This window comes from Rhipicephalus microplus, chromosome X (assembly GCF_043290135.1).
Source record: "Rhipicephalus microplus isolate Deutch F79 chromosome X, USDA_Rmic, whole genome shotgun sequence".
Lineage (NCBI taxonomy): Eukaryota > Metazoa > Arthropoda > Arachnida > Ixodida > Ixodidae > Rhipicephalus > Rhipicephalus microplus.
In genome coordinates, this window is record NC_134710.1 from 261,828,048 (window position 1) to 261,844,053 (window position 16,006).

General features: G+C 44.1%; 1 protein-coding gene across 1 annotated transcript; it reads right to left on the reverse strand.

Moving 5' to 3' along the window:
* Window positions 1-8,168: 8,168 nt before the first annotated feature.
* On the reverse strand, window positions 8,169-15,211 carry LOC142776085 (transformation/transcription domain-associated protein-like). Its single transcript, XM_075879005.1, has 2 exons — window positions 10,240-15,211; window positions 8,169-8,341 (listed from the first exon to the last, which is right to left on the reverse strand). Exons 1-2 carry the CDS (start codon window positions 10,669-10,671, stop codon window positions 8,309-8,311), a joined length of 465 nt encoding a protein of 154 aa, XP_075735120.1. The 5' UTR covers window positions 10,672-15,211; the 3' UTR covers window positions 8,169-8,308.
* Window positions 15,212-16,006: the final 795 nt, after the last annotated feature.

Sequence of the window (16,006 nt, forward strand, 5' to 3'; positions counted from 1 at the left end):
AAAAAAAAGTGTTCAAAGCATCATACTGATTAAATGCCATGCCAGTGCATTTACTCACACCTGTGAAGTATGTGTGAGATCATGTGGTAAAAACTAGTCTTGAGCTCCTAGCACATCAAGTTAGCACTTTACTCACATCTGAGCAGGCCCAAATTCTAGGCTGACCCCCTAAGGTTTGAAGCCAGAAAAAAGAAAAGAAAATGTTACCTCAAATGTAGACCCAGCAGGAAAACGTTTACAGTATGCAAAAAACTCAAAACACATACAGTAGAACCCAGATATATATATAGAGCCATAAAGGAGATTGCAAAATAGTTTGATATGGCAGCAAAGCAGACAACTCGTCCAGCTTTCTCCTGTGTGTGTTTGTGTGTACAATGATTCTCTGCTGAACAGTGCTGTTCTCTTGAAACCCGGCGCCTGCTACAATGTGTAGCCTGCTATGTATGGTCACAATATTACTGCACTGGGACCCCTTTCCGTGCTTGTTTACTATGTCAGTGTCTGTGCAGTAACATTTTCTTGTGCGTAAGCGTTCACTTCTGACAATAAGCGGGTGTTGCGTGCATCATTTTGGGCCAATGTGGCGGCTATGCTTTTTTGTGCAGTTAAGGCGGTTTTAGCTATTCCACCATGGCACCAACGCATTTGGGTTGTTGCATATTAGCAGTATGCAGTAAGTTTAAATGGCGCTGTGCCTTACATGCTGCTAAACAGGTAGTCGAAAATGCCTAGTGCAATAGGGCTGTCGGCAATCCGTTGCACTCTCATGTTTGTCAGTGGCTGCTATCACATTTGCAGCCATCGCCACATGTGCTTAAGTCTTAATCGATGGCCAGCCGGTGCGTCCAAATGAAAATGTGAAATATTTTGCACAGTACAGCATGCTACTGGCCACACCTAGAGTTGCGGGGTGCACCTTGAATCAACAAGCTTATGAGCCTTGATGGCATGATCAATCCATGGTTATTATGCTGGTGGAAACAATTACTGCTATCACTCAACTGTAACAATTTTTTAAGTACTCAAATATAAACCAACCCGACAGTATTTGAGTTTGAGAAAGACTATTGGCCTAGATTTGCGTAAATATGATACACACTCTGCCTACAGCAATAAGCAATGTCATTACCTATCCCTAATATTCTGACAGGTCCATTTCTAAGGATAGTTCTGCAGCAGGCTACCATTGAAAATGTTGCAAAGGGCCAGCTCTCATGCCTTGAAGTCGTAGTGTGGTTCAAGCACCACAATGTCGTTGCATCATGTGTATATGTAACATTAGCGATGTGAACTTGTAACTTTCATGCACTTGTGTATTTTTCAACACTTTCAGGGAGAAGGACAACCTTAAGCCACAGGAAAGCTGTGAATAAGGCCAGCAAATTCCAAGGTCAAGAGTAAGCCGTGCCTGCAAATTTGGTCTAGTCATTTTCCAGTCAACTTTTGCAATACTTGTACAAGTAATAAATTATTGTAAATCAAGTACCTTCATTTTATGGTTTTTATTTTATGCATGTGCAATACACATCACTCACGACCAAGCATACCGGATCATTTTGGTCAGGATGAACATTTTTGCTTTAACAATTTGGTGTGCTCTTTGCCCATGTATTTCAGCCAAACACCAATTTGTAATGGAAGAATGTTAGGTTCAAGCTAGACCAAGCTAGAAGTTCACTTCAAATGGTTGACCAGTTGCACACCAGCCAGCTCTAACTGGATGACCATGTACATTCAACTGGCTGACCAATGGCGCACCAATCAGCTTCAATTGGATGACCTGTTGGCACCAGTTGGCTTGAACTGGATCACCACATGTTTTCAACTGGTTAACCATTTGGGCACCAGTCAGCTTCTATTGGATGACCTGTTGGGTGCCAGTTCACTCTAACTGGGGGACCATACGTTTTCAACTGGTTAACCAGTTGGACACCAATTCACGTGAGCTGGTTAACCGGTTGGCTTTAACTGGATCATTATGTGTTTGACTGGCTGACCAATGGCGCACCAATCAGCTTCAATTGGATGACCTGTTGGCACCAGTTGGCATGAACTGGATCACCACATGTTTTCAACTGGTTAACCATTTGGACACCAATTGTCATTGACTGGTTGACCAATTGCACTCCAGTATCTTTAATTGGATGACCATATGTGTTCAACTGGCTAAACAGTTGAGCACCAGTTGGCTTTAACTGGATCACCATACGTGTTCAACTGGTTAACCAATTGGGCGCCAATCAGCTTCTATTGGATAACCAGTTGGCTTTAACTGGATAACCATTTGGACGCCAATTTACATTGACTGGTTGAATAGGTGGACACCAGTTATCTAGAATTGGTTGACCAATTGGACACCAGTTAGCTTTAACTGGTTGCAGTGAAAAGAAAGCTGGGCACCAATTAAGATTCGGTTACGTCCAGTTAAATATAATTGGAAAACCAATTGGCCACCGGCACTGTCCAAATGGTTCACCAATTGGACGTAAACTGGTCTACCAATTGGATATAATTGGTACGCTCCCAACTGGTGGCGAAATTCCAATTGGTCGAGAACCAATTCGTAGCAATTGGTATTTGTCCAATTGGACCCATTGATTTTTTTTGACTGGGATGCAGATGCACTCCTCTTAATATGAGAGTAAGGCTGTCATTTTCGTACAAGAGCTTTACGTTAAAGGTCCACTCACCAGGCCCCATACCAAATTTTAGTTAGACAGTGGAAGTTGTTGGGTGTCCGATGAGAAACATTTTGCCACAAAAATTTTTTTAATCTGTTCATCACGAGTGGAGAAAACAGGCTTTTCGAAGCGGCGCGAAACGAGGTTGAGAGGAGGCGAGCTCGAAACCCTTGCCGCTCTTCCGCGTAGTCCTCGCAAGCAAAATCTCTTCACTACCATCTCAGGCATCCGACCAAGAGGTCATGTGCGCATGACGTGCCCAAACAAGTCCAACCCCTAAGCCCGCGAGCGGCGTTGCTTTGTTGACCAGCGTTATTTTGTGGTTTTCTGCCTGTTTCTGCGGGATGGTTTGGAAACGCTGGCTTAGACACGGTAGAATAGATGAGCACAATGAGTGTGTGAACGCGTAGGAGCGTTCCACAGCAGTCGTCTGCTCGATGCAACGACCACGGGTAAACGAACGCCTAATCTTCGCACTGCACTTGTCAGCTCAAAATTGTCAAACCAGCTGAGTGGCCCTTTAAGGCAGAAATTCTTAGCCCCGCCTAAAATAATACCGGTACATCTAGTTAACAAAAATTATATAACTAACTTGTTAGTTATTGACTTGAGACCAGTTTATATTAGAAAGTTGTAGAGCATAAAAACTTAGGGCATACATATTATTTAAAATTTGAAAACTTCACTTAGTTCAAAATATTCATGAATTGAAAGCCACCGCGATTCGCTTGCACTGTATGACAGAGCCCTTTGCTTGTCCTAACCGATGTTGAAGCTGCTCTTCAACATCTATTTATATCGCCATGTCAACCCTAGACGAGCTCCCACTAGTCAGACTCAATGCTACACTCTGTGGGAATCGAGACTAGCCTGCCACCATTCCCATGTCCTAACATGACTCTCCCTTCCTCTGCGGTCTGCCGGTGCTGGGAAAGAGAGAGTAAACGTCTCTCCCGCAACCAGATGTCAACTGTGGCGCTACGCTAGAGTCCCCCGGGATGTTTCAGGTTGAGAGCCAGTCAAACTTTCTAGACAACGAAGCGCGAGCACACTTTTTCTTTCTCATCTGTCAGCTCCCTTTGTTTGGAGCTCGCTCGGACTCACCAACAGTGCCTTCCGCCCACAGGGAACGTGTACGTTTCGTTGTCCTTTCAGAACACTAGGTTGACGAGCGGTATGGCGTGTTCGCGCATGGTCGTGCTACGCTGACCCACACCTCTCGAAACCAATGCGAGCGGAGTTTGCCCTCGCTCGAGCGATCGGGCCCCGTGGTCACTGATTGTAAGAGCATGCAGCATAGTCGCGAGGACCCATTTCCCTCAGCGGCGAGTCATTGTGAACCCTTTTGCCCCTGGAGACGTGCTTGTGGCACCCTTTGTGTTGTACTTCTCGCCCGTGGCGTGGATAAGCATTGTTTGCTTTTTCGTCGCCTTTGCAACGGACACTGCACTGCGTTTTCGGTGTTGCCGAAGCAATGAAGTTCTCGGTGCCTTGGCTGTCCTAACCCGCATGTGCAGCAGCGTTAGTCACGTGTGGTGATGGTGAAAGTGGCCCTGTTGCTTGCCAAGATCAAACCCATGCTAGTGGCTGTACTCCTGCGGGACAAGTGTACACTACAACTAGATGATTGGCAGCCCCGTTTACGACACAACCCTGTTTTTCCACGCCACATGTCCGACCCTTTAAATCCCCCTCTGTCCCTCTTGTGACATACTGACAAATGCATACAGTGGGCCTCTGTCTTTAGTGCGAGACAGTTTCACTATTTGTGCATTGTGGGGGTGATAACAACACTGTAAAGTTGCTTGCACCTTGGGGCACACGCGTGTCTTGCGCATAGGCCGCATTTAGGGTTCGCAACTATCAAGCGGTAGGTGGCATTGTGCTCACAACCTTTTATCACTATTATTATCATCATGGTTAGCGCGGTAGCCCTGAGAGTGACGCTTGGCGGCGGGGCTGGCTGGCGGTGCCATAAGGCAAGAGCTGCTCTTTTTGGCGTGTGGTGGTTAGCGCAGATGGTAATTTTCTGACGGGGTCCTGCGGGGTACGGTGGCCGCAGGTCATACCACATAGGTCCCTAAGGATGAGTGAACATCGGGGACGACACCTTCACATTACCTTGTGCTTGTTGTTATGTTGACTGAGTGTATTGGAATATTGTGTAGAGATGTTCAGAATGTAGATCACTAGTGATGTATTTGATTCTGCTGACGATATTGTCGTGGTACAAGTAGTTAAGGGGGGACGTGCCTTTGAGAATGAACTTTCTTGTTTCTGGTCGGATGATGACGAAAATTGCCACAGACACTAAGAATGGCCTCACTGTGCATCCACAAAAATTTCGAGGCGATAGCACAAATACCTAATGAGAGACATATTATTTTTCAATTGAACCTCGTGAAGGGGTTGGAGGATTTATAAAATGACAAAAATGGTTGGTAATTGCTGTATCCACAGCCAAATGTATGTTGAAGGGGGCTGCGTTCTCAAAATAATATATTTGCAACACTAAAACTTGTAGTTAACGTTTTTTCCAGCGACATTGCTATGAGCACACTTGCACTACAAACAAGAAACTCTATGAAAAATTCTTTAAGGAGTAAAATGAAAAACTAAGATCGCAGCCCCTTGAAGCACAGTTCAAGGTGCATTACAAAATAAACGGAATCAAAATCCGTACAGTGGTTTCCCAGATATCTGCTCCACGAGCTGAGTATAATGCCAAAAAAACAGTATTGAGAAAACTTCGTTTAAAGTTTCAACTTCTTTTTACGTCTCTAAAACACCTAAAGATTGTGATCTTAGGTTTGTCTTGTGATATTTGACTTTTCAGGTTATCTGGTCTCTGACCAGTGTGCCTTAGTTGCCCTTTTCCCCCCCCCCCCCCCCATAATTTCCTTTTCATGTTTTACAAAGAACAAGTATGGATTTCAAACCAAGTTCTTTGTATGAAGGAGTGGTGTGATAGGTATGACAGAAAAGATTGTAATTGAATAAAACCATATACTGAAATTATTAAACATACTTTTTTGTGCTGAAGTTGTAATTAGCAAAATTAAGTACTTCATTACAAATATTCACTGAACTTTTTTTTATTTGGAGAGAAGTTTATTGCATCAGAAAAATGGATCACACCATGACAGCCTATGCCTTCTTTCTAAATAACAAAGTTATGGGCGGAAGACTGATGGCACGGGAATTTCTAGCAGTATAATTAATGACACGAAACGGGCATATAAAAATTCGTGCCCCTGATTCACACATGCTCTTTCGCCTCTCTAGCCGTGAAACGTATCATCATCAGACAGCCGGTCGCGGAAACTCTAATCTACAGCAATTCATTAACCTCGGAACATTCGTAGACGTTCCTGGCGATACCAAGCACGGCTCCAAGCACGTCTGAATCGCATCACAAAAGCTTACTGACAGCACTCCATATGACCGTGGGGTGCCCGGCCGTGTGGACAGCCGGCGGCGTTCGATGACGATGCGCGAAATGTGTAACTACGAAGACAAAAAATCGGCACGCACTGCACTTGACATCGCATTTTCGAATGACGACGGGCGGAACTGCTAGCCGCTGTTCCGAGCGATCCTTGGCAGTGAGGGGGGGGGGGGGGGGGGGTGACGAGCAAATGCCCATACGAGATTCAGAGGAGCTAGCTAGTGATGTGGTACATTCTTTGCCAAGAAGCACGTCACCAAGAGTGCGCTTGCGCGTCGTTCCTGCCCGCAGTCTCGCTGTCAGCGGAAGTTAGGCCTAAAGCCGACTCCGATGACGCGCCACACTTGTAGACCGCTGCGCGCCGCTAGTAGTAATCTGATCGTGCATCCGGTGTGGCCACTCGTAGTAATCAGATCGTGCCGCTGCACACAGCTTCGTTGCTTGCGAAGAAGCACGTCGCCACGAATGCGCTAGCACGTCGTTCCTGCCCGCAGTCTCGCTGTTGGCGGAGTTAGGGCTAAAGACGACTCCGATGACGCGCGGCGCTCGTAGACTGCGCTCCCGCTCGTGGTAAGCTTATCGCGCATCCGCTTACTGCTTGTAACTAAAGCGTAGTTATATCTTAAGTGATTATCAAGCTGTGAACACGTCACGAAGTGGCGATTTTCGAGAGCCATGTCCTCGCGACGCACAAGCAGCAGACGACGATCTTCCGGAGCGAGCATCGGGCCAATGGCGAGGCGAGTTGAGGCAACATGGCGGCCACGGCCAATCAAGGGCCTCAAAACGACCTTCAAACATTTTCTTTTTGCTCGCTTGTTGTTAAAGGGAGGAGCCAGCTGAGGCGGGAAAGTTAAACACAGAGAAATGCTCTTTCCGATGAGCCCAAGAAGCCGGCTCCCGGCCAAAGCATCGCGAAGGTATAATTTTTTGAAAATCGCCGTTTTCTCGCCATTTCCAGAAAAAGTTTTGCTACTTAGGTGGGTGAAACGAATTTTCCGAAGCACTTCTGTGCGGTTTTCAGTGTAGATATTCTGGAAGCAGATAGAAAAAGGGTTCCAGAAACTGAAAACTTGAGTTTCAAAAAATCAATTTTTTTGCCATTTTTCGCGATCCCAAAGCCATGTGCCCCCTTAAATAAATGTGCATTGTTTGGTGTGGTCTGCCTGCGTCAGCTGTGTCCGTTCGCTCTGAGAGCAGCGTATGTGGGCCCCCACTAGGAGATACTACAGTGTGGCAGAGGTTTCCGTGGTTCGTAGAAGAAAACAAAGACGATCTTCGCCTTGATGCGCGTTACTACAGTGCCTCAAACACAGTGTTGCATAAATACACTTAGCGGTACTCTATGGTGCTGTTACAATAAACAGGAAGCATAGTGAAAAGTGCTCTTGTGCAGCTCCGCAGCTGTCGCAGCAAGAAAGACTGACGTAAGCGCAGGATTTAAAAAAAAACAACAAGGAAAGCCTGTGCTGTGGCAGCCATTTTTTGGGGAGATTCGAGCACAAAATCAAAAGATTAGGTAAAATTTGAAGTCTTCCAGAAAATTCGAGAAAGTAGGCAGGTATGGCACCGCCCGGTTGTCCAATTGTTGAGCACACTCTCCACAATCACTTTCACCCCCTCGGTAGGCACAGCAGATTTTTTATTAAAGCCCTTCTATATGGCTTTTAGTCAGGATAATTAGGAATCAAACAGATATGAGGCTACAAAAATTGCAAATTCAATGTTCATACAATCACTTTTTCATCATTCTTCAAGATATTTCAGGATATGCTAGCCATGTGCCCCCTTAAGGGGGGACATGGCTCTTAGGCTCTCTCATTTATTTTTTTAACCAAATGTGACAAAAGTTAGCATGCTTACTTAGTTTGTTCTCCTGATTCTAAAAATATAGTTATCTTTTCTGTTGCTTCATTAGTTAATTAAATAATTAAAGATAACAATTTCTATTGTTCTTACCACAGTAGAAAAATAACCACTTGTCCATAATTTATAAATGACATAGGGATCGACAGTAGAAAGTATGACATACAACATAGGAAGCACTTTTTTATTTGGGTCATTGTTTCTTACTTTACAGTACACTAAACTTCACAGCTCTGAATGTGGCCAATGTGTGGTACCACACAAGACTTGTTTTTAAAAACTTGCATCAAGAGAAATCGAAATCTGCTTTCTATGTTGTGTGCTCCAAACATATAGCTTCAGGCTGCAAAAAAGATATTCTGCTATCTGTAATAGTTTCCGATATATTGCAGTAATTTTCATGCAGGGTGTACGAAATTGCCATTTTGAGAAAATAAAGAAAACAAAGAATTCTAACAATTTTAACTGTAAAAATGTATGTACTTAGAATTACATAGCCATCGACATATATATGAATGCTAGAAAGTCCAAGGAGTGCAACGCTGCAAGTTGATCGAAAAGTGAACGAGTACTTCTCGAATTACAGTACAGTAAAGTTCATTGCAAGTAACCAAATACAGAAATTTTTATTTTAAAATAAAAAATGAATCTGCCCTTTAAAAAAAGGCTCCCAGCATTAGTCTTTTGTGCACATTTAGCTACATTGTGCAAAAACAATTACAGCTATAGCTGTCCTAGGTCCACTTTTACCGAACAAGCACAAGAAAGTGGTCAAAATCTGTGCTTCAAGAATAATGCTGTTAAAACTTTATTTCGCCGTTTCAAGCGAAAAATATCATGGCACACATGCTTTTAGTCGGTTAATATGCACCAGGAATGTAATGGGACTGATTGGTTGTACGAGCGTGTCGTTTCTTCTAGTCTTGTAGCAAGTTGTCGCCGTGTGCTTGTCTGCCGCAAGGCCACTTATCAGTTCGATGACTGTACTGACGGCGATGTGCGACAAATGTGCGTGCATCATCCACGATCCGTCGAATAACGCGGCGATGTTTTCCGGCTTGTCCAGAATAAGTTACCCGTAAGTGTCGCGAACCAAAGTTGCTCCCTCGCTCATCGATTTCGAGGCTACACGAGTGCCGAGGTGTTAGTTTCCTTTTCAAGTAAGACTGCCGCATTTTCGAGCGGAGATCGCGACAACGTTGCCAACACGTCGTTAAAAGCAGTCTCTCGTTGCCAGTAGCCTCCGTTGCGAGAGCCACGAGCATGTTCACTGCGAACGGATTGACTTTCTGTTGTCGGTCGACGCGCGGCGTACTCCACTCTGACGACCCGTCGAGCAGTTCAAGGTCCTTTCGTCAGGCGGGGGGAACCACAACATCGGTGGGTTTAGCGATAAGACTGCACTTCCGTTCCGTCACTACAAAGATTGATATCTCTGGTAGCTTCACTTCTGCTTTTTACTTGCCGTCCACCAACGGGCTCGTACGTGAGTTAGGCCTACACCGGTGACTCTGCGACCGCCGTTGACCACGTCGAGTTCGTTATCCTCGTTGTCCTGAGCCATAGCGGGGATCTTTCTGAAGTTCACAGCGAACGAACCACCGCCAAACCCGCTTCACAAATTACTGTAGTACAGAACTTCTTTACTGCCGCAAGCAGTCAGTAGCACTATGACAAAATGGCACATGTCCGTGCGCGTCACGATGGTGAAGCAAACGCCCAAAGCACCCCTTGGCCAATCGGATGCCTAAATTTGGTCACGTGCCCCAAGCAGCCAATTGAATCGCGTGCTAGTGCTTCTCGATGACGCGTTTTTGCTAAAGAACCAATGAGCAAGGTGAGCCAGCGATGGTGGGAAATTGAAGATGAAGAACGACCCTTCGAAACGAGACCAAGATGAACACGTTAGCTCGTGTGTAACGGCAACAGTTTGACAAGGAAAAAGCACGATACTAGCGTCAATTTGCGATCTCATTGATCTCACAGGGATGTTATAAATTGATTTTGTGCCAGAAATAATAATGCGAGAAACTTCTCAGATAGGTGCAAAAATAGGTACAGATTCCAAAAACGCCAGCTTCAAAAAGTAGATTTTTTTGCGATTTTTGGCTTTCTAAGACCCGTGTCTTCCCCTTAATATTTGGTGAAATGCTTCGTCTGCAGATAATTTAGAACGGCTCACTTCCACAGATAATATGCAATAGAAAACACGTGAAATACACCACATTTATACAGCCTCACCTCAAAAAACTTTGCTCGAATTGTTGGCTGGACACATCGAAGGCCGGCCATAAAAGCTGGCTCTAGCTTGGATGTGAGCTCAGTGCCCTTGAGGGTCTCATCTCGGTACACGTGGTTCACCAGCTCCAGGAACTGGCCATTCAGCTCGAGCTCATCAGGGAACCGCTTCTCCATGAACTGCATCATCTTCACGAGGAGAATCGACTTTTCCCGCAGTGTTGGTGACTGGTTTACTGCAAATGGTGACTTGCTCTTAACCCAGTCTTCCACCATTTTTGTGATGGCACGAAGAACCTGCACATCGGATATGGGCAAATTAGTGTTGGTGAAAAGAGGTGGAACAGGGTACATCAGTTTGGCAGCAGGCAAATGCCTTTGTAGAAGACTTGGAGCAGTCAGAAAGGCCTTTTTGAGCGAGTTTAGAGTAGTCATACAGAACGTTCAGATCAGATGCAACTCTGTTTCACAGTATTTGGGAAGTAACATTTGTTCAATGCTGCATTTTACAAACACCAAGCTAAATTGCACAATAGCGTTATTCATGATTCGTATAGGTTTCTAAAGCAAAAAGTGAAGTATATTCAAGGACTTTCCAGGACCTGTCAAAGACTTTAAGGACTGAAAGCGCCACGCGACATTGAAACTTTTTACTCTAAGTTTGGAAATTGGCTCATCTATATTGCACTAATAAGTACATGCATACTGTAATTATAACAAACATGCCCAATCTGCACTATAGCTTACTTTTGCTAGCTTCACTAGCTTCACCGCTTGTACAATAGGGAAGGAGGCAGTGCCAAAGAGCATCACGAGTCTCTTACATCGTTTGTTCCTGATTTGACGCCATAAGACTTAATTCCCCATGCAGTTTTGAAATACACAACCGTATCAACTCATGCCAAATTATTGTTTCAAAAATGAGGAGTTTGTCAGGTCGATGCCAATTAATACCAGCAGAGTTCAAAGATTCTGAATCTGGAAGATTTCCCCAGCGGGAAGAGGGGCGGTATCGCGCTGAATTATTTGCCCCTTTTTCTTTTTTGCACGAAAAAAGAAGTCGAAAAAAAAAAAACAGTGAGGGAGGTGGTCAGTAAACATCGGCGTTGTGCGGTTTTGCACAGGCTTGGAGTGGCTGAACACCCAAGGGTAGGGTTTCCCAACAACAGTAAAAGGTGCGAGTCTCAAAGCAGGGCAAACATACTGGTATCTCTACATATTTCTCATCACTTATGGAGCTGCCCAAAGCCCGTGGTGATAGACCCTATTCCTAACTCTTCCCTTTCCTCGTGGGAGGCCGCTCTTAGGGTCACTGGTGCGGATGACCAGTTGTGGCTGGTGCACCGGGCCTGCCTAGAGATGTCAGCCAGAGGGCTGACAGCCCGGATGTCTAGGGGCCCAATCACGTTTACATTGAATTTTTTTTTTTTCAAATAAAGTTGTATCCTCCTCCTCCTCTCATTAAAACAACTAGCAAAATCCATTTTTGTCAAAAGAACTCGCGTAGCTCTCTTTGGGCACACCTGAACAAACGGGACGGTGCAGCCGGCTGCTGGGAAAGCGCAGGTTGAAGCTTAGCTTAGGGCCAACTGAAAACATTATTCCAAAGTACAGCCAAAGTACCCAGACTGACAGGAAGAACGTTACTAGATTTGTTGGGCAGGAACGCCAAAACGCGTTTAGAATTTTTTACATCTTTATCCCCTCTACCACTGCAATAGCCGTGGGCTCTCGGCTAATAATTCTGTCGCCGCTACCAAGGTTTTGCATGCCCTTGTTGCAGAAAACAGTAATTCCATTTTGTTTATTTATTTGTTTTATTTGTACATACTGCAGGCCCTAATCGGGCCCATGCTGGAGCGGATACATAGAGGTAACATGAGACATAATAATGCTCCACAAAAAGAAAAGAAAGTAAGTATTGATACACATAGGATACTTCACGATTCACATGTATACATTTTTAGAAAAATCAATCTCTTCTAGACAGTTGACAAAAGATTCCAGCGAACAATTCACAGCATTGACTGGCAGCCTAATTCAAAAACTAATGGCCATTGGGAATAAAGAATACTTATGTGTATTGACACGGCTAGCAGGTTGAAAGATGACCTTATTATGGTTTGTCCTTAGTGAGTGTCCTGTAAGTACAGATTGCGCGGTATCTTAAATTACCGTGATAGAGTAAGTATAGGAACTTTAACCTAGAAATTATTCTTCGTTTGGAAAGTGGCTGAAGATTCTCTCTATTAATTAGGTCAGTGATGCTTGAATGCCGTAAATAATTAGAGTAGATAAACCGTGCAGCTATTTTCTGACCGCGTTCGATTTTGTCCATTAGGTGTTGTTAGTGGGGACTCCATATTATGTCAGCATATTCTAAGGCAGGGCAAATAAGAGTCTTGTATACATTTAATTTGACTTGGGCCGGGGCATTTCACAACCTTCTTCTAAGAAAGGATAGCTTCCCTACCACTTTTTTTGCAGACAGTGTCGATATGAGGTTCCAAACTTAAGTTTGCTGAAAGCGTGACACCAAGGTTTTTCACCTGATCACTTTTAGGGAGTTGAATATTTTCTAAAGTGTACGAAAAATTAAGTGGATTCTTATTAGTGAATGTGAGACATTTGGTTTTAGATGCGTTCAGTTTCATGCCCCATTTCTGGCACCAAGCGCAAATATTTTTTAGAGAGCTATTCAAGCCGATTTGGTCCTCTTAATGTCTTACAACTGTATACACGGCACAATCATCCATGAAAAGCCGCATCTGGATTGTTGACTAGATACAAAATTGGATATCATTGATATAAATAAGAAATAGTAGATGCGCAAGGACTGAACCCTGCGGTACTCCCGAGTACACATGGAGGCTATCGGACATATCTGTGTTTACGGCTACACGTTGTGTTCTATTCATTAAGAAGCTGGAAATCCACGAGATTAAGGTGTCATCAATACCAAAAGCCTGTAGTTTTGTGAATAAATCTTCATGTGGGACCAAGTCAAACGCCTTTGAAAAGTCTAAGAATATGGCATTAACTTGACTGTTGGTATTAACAGCGTTGGCGAGGTCATCAGTTATTTTGGCCAGCTGTGTTAGTGTTGACAACCCAGACCTGAATCCATATTGTTGGTTATAAATAAGGTTATTTCTTTCTAGATGACTGATAATAGATTTAAAAATTATGTGTTCCATCACCTTACAACACGTGCTTGTTAATGATACAGGTCTGTAGTTGCTTGGTTCAAATTTAGAGCCAGAGTTTAGTACTGGAATTATTTTTGCCCTACGCCAGTCATCAGAAATACTCGAGGTATCCAAAGACAGTTTAAATATTATAAGTAAATTCATGTATTTTGAAATCCAGGCAGCATATCGCTTCAAGAATGCATTAGAGATAGAGTCGGGACCAGTTGACTTCCTTAGGTCAAGGTTATTCAAAAAGTGTAATATTCCTTATTTACTTACAAATAATTTTTCCATAGGCTGCTCAACAGGATAGGCCGCCAGTGGCTCTTGTGAATCAGTGGTTGTGAAAACTGACTGGAAATAGTTGTTAAGCGGATTCGCAATGTCTTTAGGTTCAGTCAATGTTCTATTCCCAGTTTTGACTTGCACAATGATTGGTCTATCTTCTGACAAGTGGCGCCAAAATTTTTTAGGGTCATCCTTCATAAAACTTGGCAAAGTTACACCGTAAAATCGTGATTTTGCTTCACGTACTTTATCACGCATAGTGCCAACGATACCAACGATTTCGTTTTTATCTCCCTTTGTGCGATGTCGCCGTTTCAGTTTTCGTTTCAACTGAATTATCTCGCGTGTTAGCCATGGGTAATCTTTGTTGACCCGTTTCTTTCTTTGGGGGATGAAGTTGTTTTCGCAAAGATATATTATTTCTTTAAAACGCGTCCACAATTTGGAAACACTGTTCAGGGCGCTAAATTCGTCAAAGTTGCGTTCTAATATATCTGATATTTTGTCATCGCCTGCGCGCGCATAATCTTTTACGTAAAGGCATGGTCGTTTGGTAGATGAGCGAATAACTGTGATAGGGCAAGTCAGGACAAGCAATTTATGATCTGAAATACCTTCTTCTACGCTAACTGTGCTATTTTGAAGCGTATTTTCAACGAAAATCAGGTCGAGAAGAGAGGACGACGGCCCAATTCTCCTATGTTCGGTCACTAGTTGGTTCAGCGAAAAACTGAACGCAGTGAAAAGCAGCGATTCCACACTTCTGGCATCTCTGCTGTCGTCACACATGTCAGTCCAGTTTATCCCCGGCAGATTAAAATACCCTGTTATTATTATGTTTGACCTTGAGTTTTTGTGATGCGAAAGATAGTCATAAACAGCTTCCAGATAGTGGGGCGCAGCATTGGGTGGGCGGTATACGCCAGCAAGTAATATCATCTGGCCAGAATAAAATAATTTACACCATAAGCTTTCGTGTTCGGGAATTTTATCAAGAACATAAAACTTGATGTTTTAATGGCTATCGCTACGCCACCACCTCTGGAAGTCCTGTCGTTACGGAGTAGTTTATATGATGCCGGAATTACTTCACATGACAACACACCAGCATGTGTGCATGATGACACAGAATTAAATTCAATCCACGTGCACTGGCTGCGCATGTGCCTTTAAAGTCATGCCGTTCTTTGCTATGTATGATTGCATCTGCTGGGATTTTGTCTGCAGCAATTGTGAAAAGCAAGCTCAGTTCAACTGGTTGAGTGCTGAGCATGAGTGCACTCCTGGAATTCTGTCAGTTATGTCGTGGCCCCACATGATCGTGTCAAGAGCGACCACAATTTCGTTCACAGTGGTTAAGTCAAATTATAACCGTGGTCATCATCATCATCATCATCAGCCTGACTACGTCCACTGCAGGACAAAGGCCTCTCCCATGTTCCGCCAGTTAACCCGGTCCTGTGCTTGCTGCTGCCAATTTATACCCGCAAACTTCTTAATCTCATCTGCCCACCTAATCTTCTGTCTCCCCCTAACCCGCTTCCCTTCTCTGGGAATCCAGTCAGTTACCCTTAATGACCAGCGGTTATCCTGTCTACGCGCTACATGCCCTGCCCATGTCCATTTCTTCTTCTTGATTTCAGCTATGATATCCTTAACCCCCGTTTGTTCCCTAATCCACTCTGCTCTCTTCTTGTCTCTTAAGGTTACACCTACCCATTTTTCTTTCCATTGCTCGCTGCGTCGTCCTCAATTTGAGCTGAACCCTCTTTGTAAGTCTCCAGGTTTCTGCTCCGTAGCTAAGTACCGGCAAGATACAGCTGTTATATACCTTCCTCTTGAGGGATAGTGGCAATCTACCTGTCATAATTTGAGAGTGCTTGCCGAATGTGCTCCACCCCATTCTTATTCTTCTAGTTACTTCTATCTCGTGGTTCGGCTCTGCGGTTATTACCTGCCCTAAGTAGACATAGTCTTTTACAACTTCAAGTACACTATTATCTATCTCGAAGCGCTGCTCCTTGCCGAGGTTGTTGTACATTACTTTCGTTTTCTGCAGATTAATTTTAAGACTTACCTTTCTGCTCTCCTTCTCTAACTCCGTAATCATGAGTTGCAAGTCGTCCCCTGAGTTACTCAGCAATGCAATGTCATCGGCGAAGCGCAGGTTACTAAGGTATTCTCCATTGACTCTTATCCCTAACTGTTCCCATTCTAGGCTTCTGAAAACCTCCTGTAAGCACGCGGTAAATAGCATTGGGGAAATTGTGTCCCCCTGCCTTACACCCTTC